The sequence below is a fragment of the Coturnix japonica genome, chromosome 24 (genome assembly GCF_001577835.2).
Source record: "Coturnix japonica isolate 7356 chromosome 24, Coturnix japonica 2.1, whole genome shotgun sequence".
NCBI lineage: Eukaryota > Metazoa > Chordata > Aves > Galliformes > Phasianidae > Coturnix > Coturnix japonica.
In genome coordinates, this window is record NC_029539.1 from 733,262 (window position 1) to 748,800 (window position 15,539).

General features: G+C 49.0%; 1 protein-coding gene across 3 annotated transcripts in view; it reads right to left on the minus strand.

Moving 5' to 3' along the window:
• ETS1 (ETS proto-oncogene 1, transcription factor) overlaps positions 1 to 15,539 on the minus strand; it is a 65,080-nt gene that overhangs the window by 8,390 nt on the left and 41,151 nt on the right. For all 3 annotated transcript variants that reach the window (XM_015884071.2, XM_015884070.2, XM_015884072.2), the window contains 5 exons: positions 11,228 to 11,347; positions 10,353 to 10,553; positions 7,453 to 7,530; positions 7,080 to 7,328; positions 4,644 to 4,904 (listed from right to left, as the gene is read on the minus strand). In XM_015884071.2, coding sequence (XP_015739557.1) covers positions 4,644 to 4,904; positions 7,080 to 7,328; positions 7,453 to 7,530; positions 10,353 to 10,553; positions 11,228 to 11,347 — 909 coding nt within the window. The remainder of the gene's footprint in view (positions 1 to 4,643; positions 4,905 to 7,079; positions 7,329 to 7,452; positions 7,531 to 10,352; positions 10,554 to 11,227; positions 11,348 to 15,539) is intronic.

The following is a 15,539-nucleotide window of genomic DNA, read 5'->3' on the forward strand; positions in this document are numbered from 1 at the left end:
ACATTTCCAAAACAGCCTTAGCCTTGGTGATGTGCCCACCCTACGCCACCCTCACCAATGGCATTGCAGGCACAGGAGTCCAACAGTCCTATTGCTGAGTCAGGACTGTGGGACCATCGCTGCCTGCCTTGCCTCCCCCACAGCCCTTGCTCAGCCTGGCGCAGCCACAGCATCACCAAGGACTTGTTTTATGCAGGCAGCAGGACACCAAAGTGCAGATGGATACATCTCCAAAAAGCAATCAGAGTGGGGAAAGACACAGAAAGCTATTTCTTGCCACACGCTTTTTGTGCTGCTTGCAGAGCAGCCCCTCTGCTGCTGCTCTGCCATCCCCTCCTGGCTGCTGGGCAGAGCAGAGCTGCTGTCACGCTCGAGCAGTGTAGCGTGGGGCTGATTTCACTGTCATTTGCACATGTCTGGCAGGTGGGGCAGGAGCACTGAAGCAGCCCCACAGCCCACCCTACTGCTCCCCACCCTGCAACATGATGCTGCTGAGCCCCTACACAGCAGGAGATGCTGCTGGTGACATTAAGTCACCCCGCAAGGGCAGGCAAAGCATGGGACTGAAAGTGACCAAGAACCATCTGCATCTCCAAACTCCCCTAAACCAAGATACTGGCAGCTACAAATGCTCACACAGACAGGATGCAGGAAGGAAGGATGCTGATGTTTCTAGGAAAGCAACTGCACAGGATCTGGATGCCAAGGACAGACACCCAGCATGTCTGGAGCAGAGCAGGTTTGTGCTGGTGTGTTTTGGATGCCCACATCTGTGAGCTTACAGGCTCGAAGCTGGAGGCCAGCAGCAGAGTAAGAAGAAGGAAAGAAGTAGCACACAAACTCTCTTGAAAGACACCCACTTTCTTTGGCATCAACTCGACTTTCTGCAAAACAGCAGCTGCGTGCTTTCACTTCTGTCTCACTGATAAGCATCGCACAGAAACGGAGGCTGTCGAAGGCATGGATTCATCTGCACCACAGATGGTCTGGACGGGTTGGATGGGTTCACAGGGCACATTTGGGCCATTATCAACACAGTGCCATGAATGCTGATAGCAGAGCCCAGGGCTGGAGCCAGGGCATGATCGTTAGCTTTACTAAAGAGGTGCTGGGTGCTCAGGAGATAGCATCTCATCCCTGCACTGCTTCTGTCTTCTCTAAGGGCAGGGTGATAACAAAGATAGCATCAATCTGCTGCTAAGAGAGACAGTCAGAGACAGTCAGGGTGTGTGTGATACTAGCTGGGGCAAGGACATTAACGCCTTCCTTGCTGAGATTGCTTGTAAAGGCTTCAGCAACTTCCTAACCTGCCCCATATGAAAGGAAAATTTACAAAGGCAATCCTAGCCTTGCAGCCAAGGCATCAGGTGTGCTGTGCAGTCACCTCACCCTGCTCATCCCTCTCTCCTCCTCCTTCTTCCCCCCAGGCCCAAGGGAATCTCTCTGCTCTGCTGGTTCAGCTCTCAGGAGCAACAGCTCAGTGCATCACAGCTCAGTGCTGCAGGCAGCACCGTGAGACGGAAAGCCCCGGCTTGCTCAGATGGTGCTGAGGTCCTATGTGGCACAAAGCAAACACCACAGCTCGGCTATGAACTCATGCAGGTGCTTCGGGTGCTCAAGAAAAGCTGAAAGCAATTCAGCCTGGAGCAGCAAGAGGTAGAAGAGGTAGAAGACCTGAACCTTTACTGGACCTGCACCAGCAGGAGATCAGCAGCACAAGTAGGTCAGAGCAGTGGAAAATAAATATAGGGCAGAAAGGCTGAAGACCACTGTGGTCAAGCCCACAGCACAGGCAGCACACTGCCTTAAGCCCAGTCTTAAGGTGTGTGTTCTGTTTTCGTTTCCTAGGTCACTTCATAAAAGAATAAAACCTGGCTTATAGCAAGGCTCGAGTTGGCCAAACTCCAGAGAACTTGCCCTCCCTCCAGCTATGGAAACTGAAGTTCACCAACTCCGGAGCAGTTACATTTCTCCTTCAAAAAAAAAAAAAAGATAAGAAAATTGCATCAATTTCTATCTGAGCAACCATGGCAACTTGTTAAATTAGGTCAAGATGTGGGGGCAGATAACACGGCTCTGAAAAGCTGCTTGTGAGCTGGGTGAGGAACACATCAAACGCAAATGGTGCTTCCGTCAAAATGCACCTTCTCAGCGAAGCACGCGCCTCCCAGGGCAGATACCATCAGAGATTGCTGCTGCTGTGATAAGGCTGTGCCACCTCCCAGGGCCACCAGCAAAACAGGCCTATGCTGATAGAGCCAAGCAATATTGGCAGGCTCCTAACACAAACCTAAATGTGGTATTCTACACCAAGGCACCATGGCACATCTGCTGGGCACTGCCCTGGCTGGTGATGGGGTGCTGGTGTTGGTGCGTGCTCCAGGCATGCTATGGGGGAGACCTTGAAAGCTGTTGGACCATGGGCTGGAAGTCAACTGCTCTGCTCTTTTGGAGGCTCCACCTCCAGAGCTGATCTGTAGAGGACCCAGACTTCAAGTTCCTCCGCTCTAGCCACCAGATAGTACTTCCTCCCCTGAGTAAAGTAAAAGTCAAGTGAAGCAAAGCAAAAACATGAAGCCAGAACTTCTCTCTGAGTCCCCACCATCCCTTCTCAGACGGCCAATGAGAGGTGCTGCACTTCTCCATGGCCAGCCTTGATATATTTATTTATTCTGAAATAAGCTGCTACAGAACAGTTTTGAGAGGGCCAAGTTCTCCTATGGTTTCTCATACATCACGTTCTCACTCGCTCTCACCGTGACCTGCTTTCACAGCAACCTGGCTTGGCCTTGCACCCATGCTAGGCTCCCCCTACACAGGAAATGCAAGGTGCTGACAGGTCAATAGGCATTAAAAAGGGATGAAGGACATCCCTAGAGTCACCCGTCTGCAAAGCTTGTCAGATCCTTCCCCATAGTAAATGCAGGCAGGGGCAGTTTCAGCTCTGAGTCACTGCTCAGCAGCCTTATGGAGAAAGCAACACTCCAACCAAAGGATGTCCAAGTGATCGGTGTTCCTGGAAATCTCTACTTTTCCTCTCTGTTTAAAGTTCTTCAAGTAAAGCAATGAAAAAACTTATTGATCATGTCAGAGAGTTTGGGCCAAGGGATTATCTTCCCAGCTCAAAGAGGGCTTTGAAATGAGGCAAGGGAAAAAGTTATGCAGAGAAAAGCATTTGGAAGTGTGCTCTGGCACTGCATAAACCAAAGCTCCACTTTCCCTGTGGCAAGAGCCCAAGGACACACTTTGGGGTGCTAATACTCCTTGGCCAAGCACCGGGTCCAACCCCAGCTTTGGCTCCTTGCTGCAGAGGGAGCTGCGAGTGCAGCCTCTCCGCTTCCATGAGCAATAGCAAACATGGAGAGAAATGTCCCTCGCCAGCAGCCAAGCTCCTGCCCAGGCAATGGGTGCCCTACACACTTCCACAGCCCCAGTGGAAGGTGTTATCAGAAGAAATAAGGAAGAAAGAAGAGCAAGTAGCACTCCTGGGCTCTTTTCTTAGGAACACCAGTTTCTGCAGCTGGGCCAGAGCCCCTCCTCCCACTCACGCCTCTCCCCACCGCATCCCCCAGCAAAAGCCATTCAGGAATAGCAGAGCACACTTTGATTTTGCATAGACCTGCTCAAAACAAGCTCATTCAGCAAGGCCGAGTTGAGCTTTCTTTCTAACTAAAGCTATAGCAACAAACCACTTCCTTTTTTACACATTGCTCCTAAAATTATCTCTCCACCTCTCCTCCCCTCCGCATTCACCCCCAGCAAAAACTCACTATCAGCCTGAAGACGAGCTGTGTGTGGGAGGAGATTTCAGGGACAGTCACAACTCCAGGATCTGCTCTGAATCTTTTGATGATCTGTATCTGCACAACTATTTCCACTGCTTGGCTCCTCCAGGCCACAGCTGCTACCAGCTGGGGAGGAGGGATCAGTGTGAGCCAAGGGAAGAGCAGGCAGGAGACTGCCCTGAAATGTTACCTGTCTAACAGGGAAATGACATTGCACAGGACAACTGGAAAGGATTACCTCGATATTGGCTTGAAGCCTGATCCTATGTTTCTCTCCATGAAGAAAGGAGGTGGCCAGATTGCAGGGGGACTATCGTGTAAAAAAAACATGGTTCCCATGGTCTATCACCTTCTCATCTCTCTCATTGCAGGGAATGGAAAATGCTTGGATCCGCTTTGGCAGTATCCCATCCCTGTCTCGCACCAGCACAAAAAGAAAAACAAAGGTCCTTCCTCCCTGCTGAAAGGGGATAAGATCATTCTGCATCATGCATAGCAATGCTGAAACACAGCCAGTCCTGCCTGAGGTGGGAAACCACAAGCAAGAGGCCAGTACACTGCATGAAAATGGCAGTGGGGAAACCAGGGCTCTCTTTGCATTCTCAACAAAGCTCACCAGACTCCAGCTCCTACCAAAGTCAACAGGAGGCATCCAGTGCAAACAACACACAAGTGCCCAGTACTCAGATTCTCCATGAGGATCAAAGTGCCTATGCCCAAAGGATACAGCCTTGGGCTGACCCCATAAACCCTCACTCAAAGCAACCCAGAGACCCTGGAAGCTCTGCCCTCTCCTGATGCAGAGGCTCTCCACGAAATGCTGAGCACAGAGGTGCTTTCTGAGAACTGTGATCCTACCTGTGTAGCCAGCAAGGGCAGCTGCAGGAATGACAGGCTTGTCCTTGTTCATGTCAGCCCGATCTCGAACATAGTCCTTGAAGGTGCCCTTGGGTTTGTGGTTGGGCAGGGCGGCGGGATAGTCCTCCGAGTCAAAGCTATCGTAGGAGGGGACGCGCTGCAGGCTCTGGAAGGAGGACTGGCTGCTCCAGGACTGCGTCAGGCGGTCACAGCTGTCGTAGCTCTCTATGCTCTCAAAGGAGTCCTGACCACCCAGTTTACCTGGTGAGAAGGAAGGCAATGTGAGAGGTGCCTGGCCAACACAGGGATGCTCTCAGTCATTGTGGTCATGAGAAGGATGCTTTGCTTGCCTGCAACAAAGCAGCCAGGCAAATATTGCTATTGGGCTGTGCCTCACTATACAATTCCAATCCAATGACTGAAATGAGCATGTCTTCGTTACCTTTGTAATTCCCATATTAAAACTGCCAGTCCTATGTAAGCACTGCTCACGCTTATTCAAGGGCAGTGGACACCTGTCTTCTTTACTTCTCATGGTTCCTACAAAACTATACAGCAGCCTTTTATTGCCATATGTTACAATCGACTTCCACCCCCAAATCCCCAAACAGCAGCGATTTGATGGAGGAAGGGAGCAAAAGGCTGAGAGCTCAAACAGCTATTTTTCCAGTTCTGGTAAGGTGAGCACAGCTGGGTTGTATCAAGGCTACTCTCCGGGGTATTTTTAGTAATGACCAGAACATGATAGGCCAGATCCTCAGCAGCACTATGCTGATTTACACCCGCTAGGAACAGCACAAGTATACCCTCTGTACTTAAAGCAGCGAGCTAAAAAAAGGATACAAAGAACAAACTGAAATTGCTCTCTCTGATCTCCCTCACACTGCTGATTGCTCAACATCTTTACTGACAAACTGAGAGCATAACAGGATCATTCAAGTTCACTTACTTCCCAAACCGGGCTAAAAACAGCTGCTGGGATTGTGCAAGAACTCCTGGAGAAATTTCCATTGGCAGAGCTACCCGCGGCTCAGGCCCAGATAGTAAATCACAGGGGAATGGGATCGTGGAAGGATGCTGGCACGCTCCCCCAGATATTTGTTGTGTTGTAGTTTGAAGAGCACTTGCTGCAGAAAGACTTAACTACTGTGGGTGCAGAGCTATGCCAAAAAGGCAGCTCTGCCCTAACTGCTGGCCTCAGCAACAGGCATCTCCCTCTTCATCCCATAAAGATGCTTCATCTTCAAATAAAGGAACAGGTCTTACAAGCCTGGGGTTTCCAGCTTAGGCTCAGCTTCTCCTTAGCATGACTTCATGAGACTCAGTGTAGCCTGACATCCATCATTCCCCCTTGGATACCTTGCTTGTTACTTTTAATGAGTCCAAGTTTCAAAATGATTCTCCTGATGATATCCATGCTTCAGATTCTTTTTATTATTATTATTATTATTATTATTATTATTATTATTATTATTATTATTATCTCTTTTTGTTTGTTGAAAACTTCCAAAATGTGCTTCAATCAACTCCTGAATCCCACAAGGGGAAAATATCACAGTTCTGTGCATGTTCTTTAACGGATATAACCACTGCTCTGAGAAATATCAAGGCACAAACTCTTCTAGAAAAGGAACCATCAATCTGCTGGATGAATGGCTTCAGTATTAGAGCCATGACTTGTGTCAGTTCGTTGAAAATACACCCAAATTTGACCTAGCTGTGAGCTTTTGCAAACCATGCCTTGCACTTACTAAGGAGAAATTTGTTAAGGAGTTTGGCAGCCACGTTTTCCAACCAGACGCCATCACCGATAAGGCAGACAGAAAAAACCTCCCTTGGAAGCACCAAATTAACTCCTAATGCCCACACAAAGCAAGGCAAAGTGGGACTGTCTGGAAAATCTTCACCCTGACATCTCTGTTCCTTAAGTGTTTGACTTCACGAATGATTAACCTTATAATAGAGTGGGAGGTAGAAATGTCTGTAAATATAAATAAGCTGGACTCTGGTTTACATTAAAGCTTCCTTATAGCACTCTGGAAGGATTTATGCCACCCAAAGGCCATTCTACATAGCTTAAATGTAATGCCAGTGTGAGCATAGCCACAGTGTGCTGTATTTCTTTGACAGCAATCAGTAGCGTTGGCTGACGCCAGGGGCCTTTGGTCCCCAGTGCTGAGTGAAGGCCCAAGTTGTTGCATTTCAGTGAGAATTCTTAGGAAATCACTGATTTAAAGGAAAAGTTCAAGAAGAGTGAAAGGCACAGATGGAAGATGCTTCCCTTTTGGCTCACTGTACCGTCCAAGTCACCTCTCTCAACAAGCAGAAGCAGACCAAAGGACCATCTCCTACAGAGGGGAAGGCAGCATCTCTACCATGTTCATGTAGGCAGATAAGAAGAACCCAAGCAAACTGTGAGAGATGGCCCAACCATACCTCGACTGGCACGTCCCATGCACATGTTGTCTGGTGTTACCACTTCTTGCTTGATCGTGAAGTAGTCTGTCTGCAGGGATTCTGTCTGGACAGGGTCACGCAGGATGACTGAGGGATAGTCGTTCTCGTACTTGAGGGACAGAAGCTCTTCTGAGCTGATGGGATGGAGGGTCTGGTAGGACTCAGTGATGAAGCTGGGCTCAGAGAACTCGGAGGGAGGCACACACTGTGCGTGCTCAATGCCATAACCTGTTGGCAAGACGAGAGGTTTAGAAAGCAAAGCAAGGAATCCTTGTGTGCTGCAGAGACACACCTAGGGGGTGGCCCTTTTATGCCTGGAAGCACAATAATGGTAACAATCATTGGGACTTACTAATGAAGTAGTCTGAAGTATAGCGGGATTCTGGATACGCTGTATTCACTCCATTTGCTGGGTAAGGTTTTGCCTCTTCTGCAAAGAGAAAAGGAAGCAGCTGTCATATGCCCATAGGCATATCGTGCTTTGCAAAACACGTTGTAATGTGGAGAGGTCTAAACTTCCTAAAAGGCTCCTGTCTGGGTTAAACTCGGACATTTCAGGACAGCTGCTTTCCTGGAAAACTCTCCATTTTTAGGCCAGGTAAATGTATGGAAGTGAGTAATGCAGACCAAAACCAGCCCCTACAGCATTAAATTAAAGCCACTTCCCAGTGTACACAGCACCTTTCACCCTATGCCTGATGAAGGCAGAGGATCCCATCTCAAAGCTTTGCCATCCTCTCCATTAACCAGCACTAATACACGCTACACAGAGTACATATGGGCAGCAACATCACAAATGCTGACCTTTCTATAGGCGTGGTTCACTGGGAACAAGCAAGCATCGCATCAAAGCAGGCTGCCCACTTTCCACTGCTCTTTCCAAGCACTTTGCTGCTCCCAGCCTCAGCTTTGCTTTCCCACCTAAAAGCCACACTGCTCCTCCTGACCAGTTTTTCTGTTAACACCTTACTCATTCCAGTACGGCACGTGGGCAGAGATACCAGCATGGGAGATGTTCTTTACTTTGCAGAGGGTAACAAAAATAAAATGCACTAACTAACGCTGGGTTATATTTATTTCTGCTGAGGCTGTAGAGAAGCAAACTGAAGATAACGCACGTTCGTTTGCAAGGAGCCTAATTCTGGCCTTCTCTCCTGGGGACTGCAGGGTGGAAAATATCCTCCAACAAAAGGAGGTTTTGTGCAAACAGAGAAACCTAATGAGAAACGCTCTTTTTCTCCCCACAGAGTCTGCCAAGGAGCAGGGAGGGTGACCACAGGGAAAGAGAGCAACCTTCAGCTAAGCTTACAGTCAAGCGGAGGGCACTGCTGACTGCTGGTAACTGAAGAGGCTATTTTAGGAAGAAATTTGGAAAAATAGGCCCAAAAATACCCAAATCCATGCAGGGAAAAGTCGCCCATCTGCTGCCTTTTTTAAACCCTGAGCAGGCTGTGGTCCATGAGTCACTCCCTCGGAAAGAGCTCACAAGGGGAGGAGTGTTAGCAGGAGGGCAGAGGGGTCACAGCCTGTCCCAGCACGACCCTACACAAGCAGTCACACCACCACAGGTAACACCAGGCATGTTGGTGTTAGCCATCACCCTCAGCATCACCAGCTCTGGGTTATGATGGCGAGTGACCGGGTGACGGGTGCCAGAGGTGAGGACTGGTGATTGGACTCTATAGGTGAGCCTATGGGAATAGTGATCCCTTCGTGCTTCACATCTCCAGCTGCAAAGCGGAGAGAAACTTCTCATCTCACATGGGGAGAGATGTGCTGTACAACACCAGCACAAGAGAACCCGGACTTGACTGGGGCCTGAAGATGTAAGACCAGTAAGATGAGTCTCATGACTTACAGGGAAGAGGAATTAGTCCTTGGAGTGAAGCTGGTTATTTCTTGGAAGCTCTTCTCAGTTACTCTCCAAATAATTTACAGATATTGCCCCTCTGGGAAATGTGTTAAGAACCCAACATCCAATCTACGGCTCAGACAACTTAAGCAAGAAGTGAAGTCACCAACAAAACTGAACACAGAACGGGGGTTTCTTGGTTCCCAGAGCTCAGTCAGTGGTGCTGAGACAAAGAAATAGTTCCATTTTTTCCCATCATTTTCGAAGAAAAGCTGCAATAGGTACAAAGTTCCTCTCCATGCCTTGGGAAACCGGCATGAAGAACAGAGCTGGGAGCAGACCCAGCCCAGTTACAGCACATTGCATCCAGTGGGTCGCAGGAAGGCAGAGCTGTGCTGCAAGCCATGGCTTATAGCAAATAGAAATAGGACTGACCACAACGTTTTGCTTTGTTTGGTTAAACTGCATGCTGTTGATATAAGCACTCATTAAAAATCATGCAGAACGAGAAGAACTGAATAGATACAGAGTCAAACAAAGAGCAGAAAAACAGTCTGTCGTACCCTGACCCTGGGAAGAGCCGTGTTTACCTTCTGCAAACCACAGGTAGCAGTAAAATTAGTAATCAGCAATTAACATCCATTTGTCAATGGTTTCCTGGAAGGCATAACTTTGTTCCCCCTCCCCTTCCTGCCACCAGCACAGGCCTATGGACAGGCACGCAGGGTCAGCCCAGAGGCACTGGGGGTGTTCCAGGAGAGCACGTAGCACAGAAAAGAGCTACAGGGGATCATCTATTAAAGATCTTAAGATTTCACTCTTAGGGAACCATCCGAGTTGGAAAAAGCTGCACACCATCAAAATTAACATCCAGAATCAACGTGTGACACCCCCCCACCCCTTGCAAATGAACTAAAATTAATGCTCTCGAATGCTTGTATGCAGGCACAGGCAGACATGGTTTGTAACATTCCCTCCTGTGTGGAATACGACAACATTTAACTAAATGCCATTACTCTCATTAGACAAGAAACAAAAGCCGTTTCCAATTGCAATTGGGAAGTCAGTGTGGGATTCTGGTGATGTTGTTGTACCTTGCTGCACTGGAGGAAGCAGTAAAATTCACAGCAGGAGCTAAATGAACTGAGGAAGAACGCTTTGGAAAATCCCAGCACCATTTCCAGGCACCCTACATGAACAGGGTGTTCCCTTCCTCTTTCAACAAGTGCCAAGATTTGCATTGCCCACTACTGGCTGCGATGCCCACTTGAAAGCTGAGCTTTCAAAGCTGCTCTGACTGGGACTGCAGCCCAAATAGGATGTCATACCCTTTCAAAAAGCCCATAACCAGAGTAGCCAGGAACACACGAATTATCCCCTTCGGAGATCCCAGGACTCACCTTTCTGCAAGATCTCCAGGTGTTCCCAAAGGATATCACCCACAAAGTCGGGCGCTAGCTCCAGGAAGCACTCCTTGCCCAGGGCGCAGAGAGCAGCTCCGTTCATGCAGAACTTCTGGAAATCCACTCCCTTCAGGCTGAATTCATTCACTGCCCACATCACCCAGTCCCGCACGTGCGTCTCTGTCCACTGCTGGGGATCTGCACCAAGGGGTTGAAGAAAAGATCCATTAATGAGCAACTAACAAGGGATTGTAGAAGAGTTCCGTTAATGAGCAACCACAAGCCTTTTCCCCTGGAAAACAGGATACATCTCCATCTATCCCAGTGGATAAGCACCTGCACAGCCTCATCCTCTAGAGACTGAAAATCTGTTGGCAAAAAGGCAATACATGGTGGGGAAATGCTATACCCAGAGTTTAGATCAGCCATGTTTGCAGACATATTTCATAGCAGGAGTGAGCTTTGGGACTTATTAAAATCCTGGCAGTTCTCTGACCCCTTCTCCCACCCACTCCTTCATCTTGTTGCTTTCCCCCCCATTATCAGCCTCTTGTAAAGCATCCCAGCTGCTTCTCTGTACAGTGGATGTGATTTGCAAACACAAGTCTTGCAGTCTCAACAAAGCTGCAGAGCAGTCTGGCAGTAGAGGTTATCTCACTTTGTTAGCAGGACAGACAGGCTCAATCTGTCAGATGGGTGCAGTCTGCAAGTGGTACTGAAAGGTTCTGCCTGTAGTTCTGGATTGTTCCAGCTTGAACTGCCAGGAAACAAGACAGGACCACGGGACGGGCACCACGTGTTGCTGTGGGGAAGGACATCATGGTGGGGGATATGTCCTCTGTGCCTACCGCGGCTGCACTGCTATCTCTTACCTTTGGGGATTCCCAGCCTCTGCTGCTCCTTTGCAAAGCCGCTGAAGGTGGCTTTCAGTGCCTGAGACATCATTTCCTTGCTGCTAGGGGTTAACAAAGGCACATCTGCACATTCCATGTCTGAAAACACCACAAGAGAAAAACAACCATAAGGACTGCACATAAGCTGCTGCCCATAAGCCATGTTTGGCAAGTCAAGCTACATGGTACATGGGGCCTCCCGGTGAGCCAGCCATGAATGTACTGCTGGAAATTTGATGGTGATATCAAAAACCATCACAGACAACAGATCACCCTGAATCAGCATCACCCCAGGGTTCTGAAGCCTGTGAGATAGCTGGGCCATGAGTCCTGTACAAGACTGAACAAGAAAACGTGAAAGAAAGCATCTCTGAACTCCTGCTCCAACGCTGGGCATCCTGGCCCAAAGCAAGATGGAAAAGTCATTTTGATGAATTGCAGGCAATCCTAGAAAAAAGTAGGGCCACAGCAGGATGAGGCAGGATGGAGAACGGGCAGAAAAGCCATTCAAGGATGGGAGGGAAAACAAAGAGCTGGAAAATCCCACATGAGCACAGAGTTACATCATGCAAGGCCCCGGCGCTCCGTGAGTCACCGAACAATGCGCAGCCGCCCCATGGGATGCATGGGGCCAGGCCAAGGGCCTTGGAGCTAGTCCTGATGAGAAGCAAAGGTCTGCCTTCCTTTCTTTCCTTTCACTAATTTATTTGGAAGGAGGTGGTAATTTGTAGCCAAAGAGTTCTATAAACAAAAGCAACCATTTGAAAAAAAAAAAACCAACTCAATCTGAATAAAGGTTTTGGCTCCTTTTCACATACTTCAAACATTCCTGAAAACCATCATTTGTGGTGAAGGAAAGCCTCAAACATTCACCATCTCCAACAACTGAACTTTGTCAGTCTTGTTGTAAATCCTCTGCCGGAGGCCTGTCTCACTCTGCAGCCTATCAGCAATTTTTCAATGAAAACTGTTCTCAGTGGAAAAACGACAAGAGCAAACTTTTGGATGTGAATGTTGGAAGCCCCAGTGCTTTCTGTGCTGTGCAAAGCCACCTTGGCTTGCTAGCATTCTGAATTAAGCTCTGATTTCATACTCCATACAGCCTCAAAGTGCTTCTCTCTCCCAAGGATCACTAAGAGCATCCCGAGTGCAGCCCAACCATCCAGAGCTGCTCTCCTGCCTTCATCTTTGCACCTTTCACCTCTCACCCCAAGCACAGATGTGCAAAGCCATCCATGTGTCCAGCTCCCAGCCCTCACTGCTCCACAACCCAATTCCCTTTGCCCAGGTAGCCCCACTCTCAGCCCCACTGCCCCATTCCTCCCCCAGCCCTGCTGCAAAAATCAAGGCTTTCCTGCCACATCAGGACCTTCAAAAGCAAATAACACTCAAAGGCTATTTGGCAAATTACACTTCATTATTTACTGGATTTGGCTGAGGAGGGCACGGAAAAACGAGCAGGCACCCTGCATATCTCTGTTCTCCATCTGCTGGCTTTGAGATAACACTGGGAGAAAGTGGTTTGGTGCCCTTTTCCCTTCATCCTCATGTTACACGTTAATGCTCTGCTGGCTGTGCTCTGTGGTTACAGGGACCACCCATGGATCCGCTCCCTCGCTGCTGCTTCAACAGCAGCACTCTGCTCCCTGGCCATGGGAAGCTGAGTCAGAGGCAAGCTCAGAAAACGTTTCCAACCCCATTTTGCACTGAATCACTCACAAAAACCTGCGCACAGATGACCTCCTTAGGCAAGCCACAAGCAGGGCTTCTGCTCATGCTCAATTCTCCCTGCTGCCATGCAAAGGAGCATCTGCCACTGATGGCTCCATGCGTTTGAGTTTGCACAGAGCCAGTGAAGCAGTTTTTCAGTAGCACAGGACAGGGTTCTGGTTGCATGGGGTGAGCACCAAAGCCAAATCAGAACACACATTTCGAGGCTTCTCCTTTAAAACAAGATGCATCAGGAAAATTTAGAATCGAAACCCTTTTTTCTTGTTACACCATAGCTACTGCTTAAAACTTCTTCAAAACACAAACCAGCCCCAAAGCCTCACACCTGCAAATGTCTGCAGAAGCCTAATTTTAGTCAACAGCATCCCACCTCTATAGCAGAGCTCATATGTGCAGCATTCAATGGGCTGGTGAAGCTGTATGTACGTGTTCGTGGACAAGTCCTGGCTGTGTGATCTGAGTGGGGACAGTTTTTATTTCAATTCTGGCTTTGAGTGATGCTAAATGTACTGAAACGTCTCTCTCTTTGTTAACCCCTGGGAGCACAATGGGTTTTACCTGCCCTTGACATGGCTGTGCTCTGCAGGACCCTACAAGAGGACACAGCCATGGTGCTGTCCCCGTGCCCGCAGCACACACCCGCCTGCAGCTTGGGGTGGGCAGAGGTCAGAGCAGGGCAGCATTTTGGTAACAAAAGCAGGCCGGGCTTCGCTCCCCTGGTTTCAGTTTTCACTGTCATCTGAAACCCCTCTCCAAGATTTTAATCAAATCTTACACAAATAAAACGTCCCCTTTGTGTACCTCCTGCTGCCCACAGAGTGCATGCAAAAGCATGCATGCATGCACACAGGCGAGCTCGGAATGCACCAAACCCAGCTGCTGTACCCCAGCTTCGTTGGGCAATTTCATATCCAAACCTAAAAACCAAGCGTGGACTTGCATTGCAGGCTGGGGTTGCTAGATGGGTTTTACAACACCCATTAAAGCCTCATTGACATGGCTTGCATGTGCAGCACGCTGCCGAGATGCCACATCTCCTGCTGCTGCCTCTGTACTGACAGTGAGCAGCATTTGATTTTCCTCCTGGGAGACCAGGCAGGGTACGATGGTTTGGTTTTTAAACACTAACAGGAGTTGCAGGCGCTCTGGAAAATTATGCCACATCATCTCCAGCATCTGTAGAGCAGAGATAAGCAATTTGCCTTACACGGTAGGAAGGCAGAGGGATGTTGATGCGAGTAGCTGCAGCTCTGCAAAGCAAAGAGAGATCTGGGGGCTTGAAGACTTCCCAAACCCAGAGTTTGTTTTTCCTCCACCTCCTTCATATCCCTGGGGACCAGATTTCAGAAGGACACAAGGATGGCAGCAATCCTGTCATAGCCAACAGCCAGTATTGCATCCCTATATGGCTTTTAAGCATGAGAGGATCCACACCAAAGCCACCATCCCAGATAACTAGTGATGGGATGGGAGATAATGCCCTCAGGTTGTGCCAGGGGAGGTTCAGGTTGGATATTAGGAACAATTTCTTCTCTGGAAGAGCACTGCTGCACTGCACAGCTGACCAGGGAGTGGGGGTCACCATCCCTGGGGGTGTCCCAGAGCCGTGGGGATGTGGCACTAAGAGACATAGGCACAGTGGGATGGGCTGGGGACCAAAGGGATCCTTACCAACCTTAATTACTCTATGGTGGCACAGACACTGTGAGAAATGCACAGAGGCCAACATCACCAAGTTCATCTCCCAGACAAATTCCCATTCTGCTCCCCACAGGCTCCACATGTATAAACTATTTCTATGCATCTGATCTTTTTAAAGCACTACGATTTACAAACTTCAGGGATTTTGACCTTAAAATGCAAGAGACTCTGCTGCATGTCAAAACATTAGCATCTGATTGCATAAGCAAAATAAATGGCAGTCAAGAAAAAAGCTGGAGGACAGGAGCAAAGTCATTTTTCTCCCTAATTTCCACTTGGAGTCAATGCCCCCTTTAAGCTCCCCTCGGCCACTCACTTTGTTTCCCATCAAAAGCCTCAGTGTGTCCTTGTTTGGTCCCCACTGTTTTACACAGTAGCCTGCGTGTAGATGGATGCCCAGCGGGTCAGAGCAGGGCCAGCTGACCCCACAGCCCCCCTGCCCCTGCTCTGCTGGATGCACACCAGGTCAGGAACCCAGCACGCCATTCTCAAAGGTAAAAAGCCTCCAGGGACAGGGACTAATCCCACAGTGTTCTGACATCACAAGGATGTGGGACACACTGACTGCATGGGATATAGTGAGGAAAAGGTGCAAGTTGGCATTGTGTCAAATCAAGGAAATAATCACTCTGGGACAAACAGCTGCATGAATGACAGCCCAGATGTCTCAGAAGAGCTCAGCCCTTCAGCCATAGCTGGCTGAGATGCTCCTATAAGCACCCATGTATGGCTCTGCTGGAAGGCAGCTGCAGCCAGGTCAGAAAGGAGGCTTTGTCCCCTGGGACCATGCTCATGATGCCAGCTTCTGCCACCCCAGAGACATCCCAGTGCTGCCCCCATGGCCCTATTTGCCTGTGAT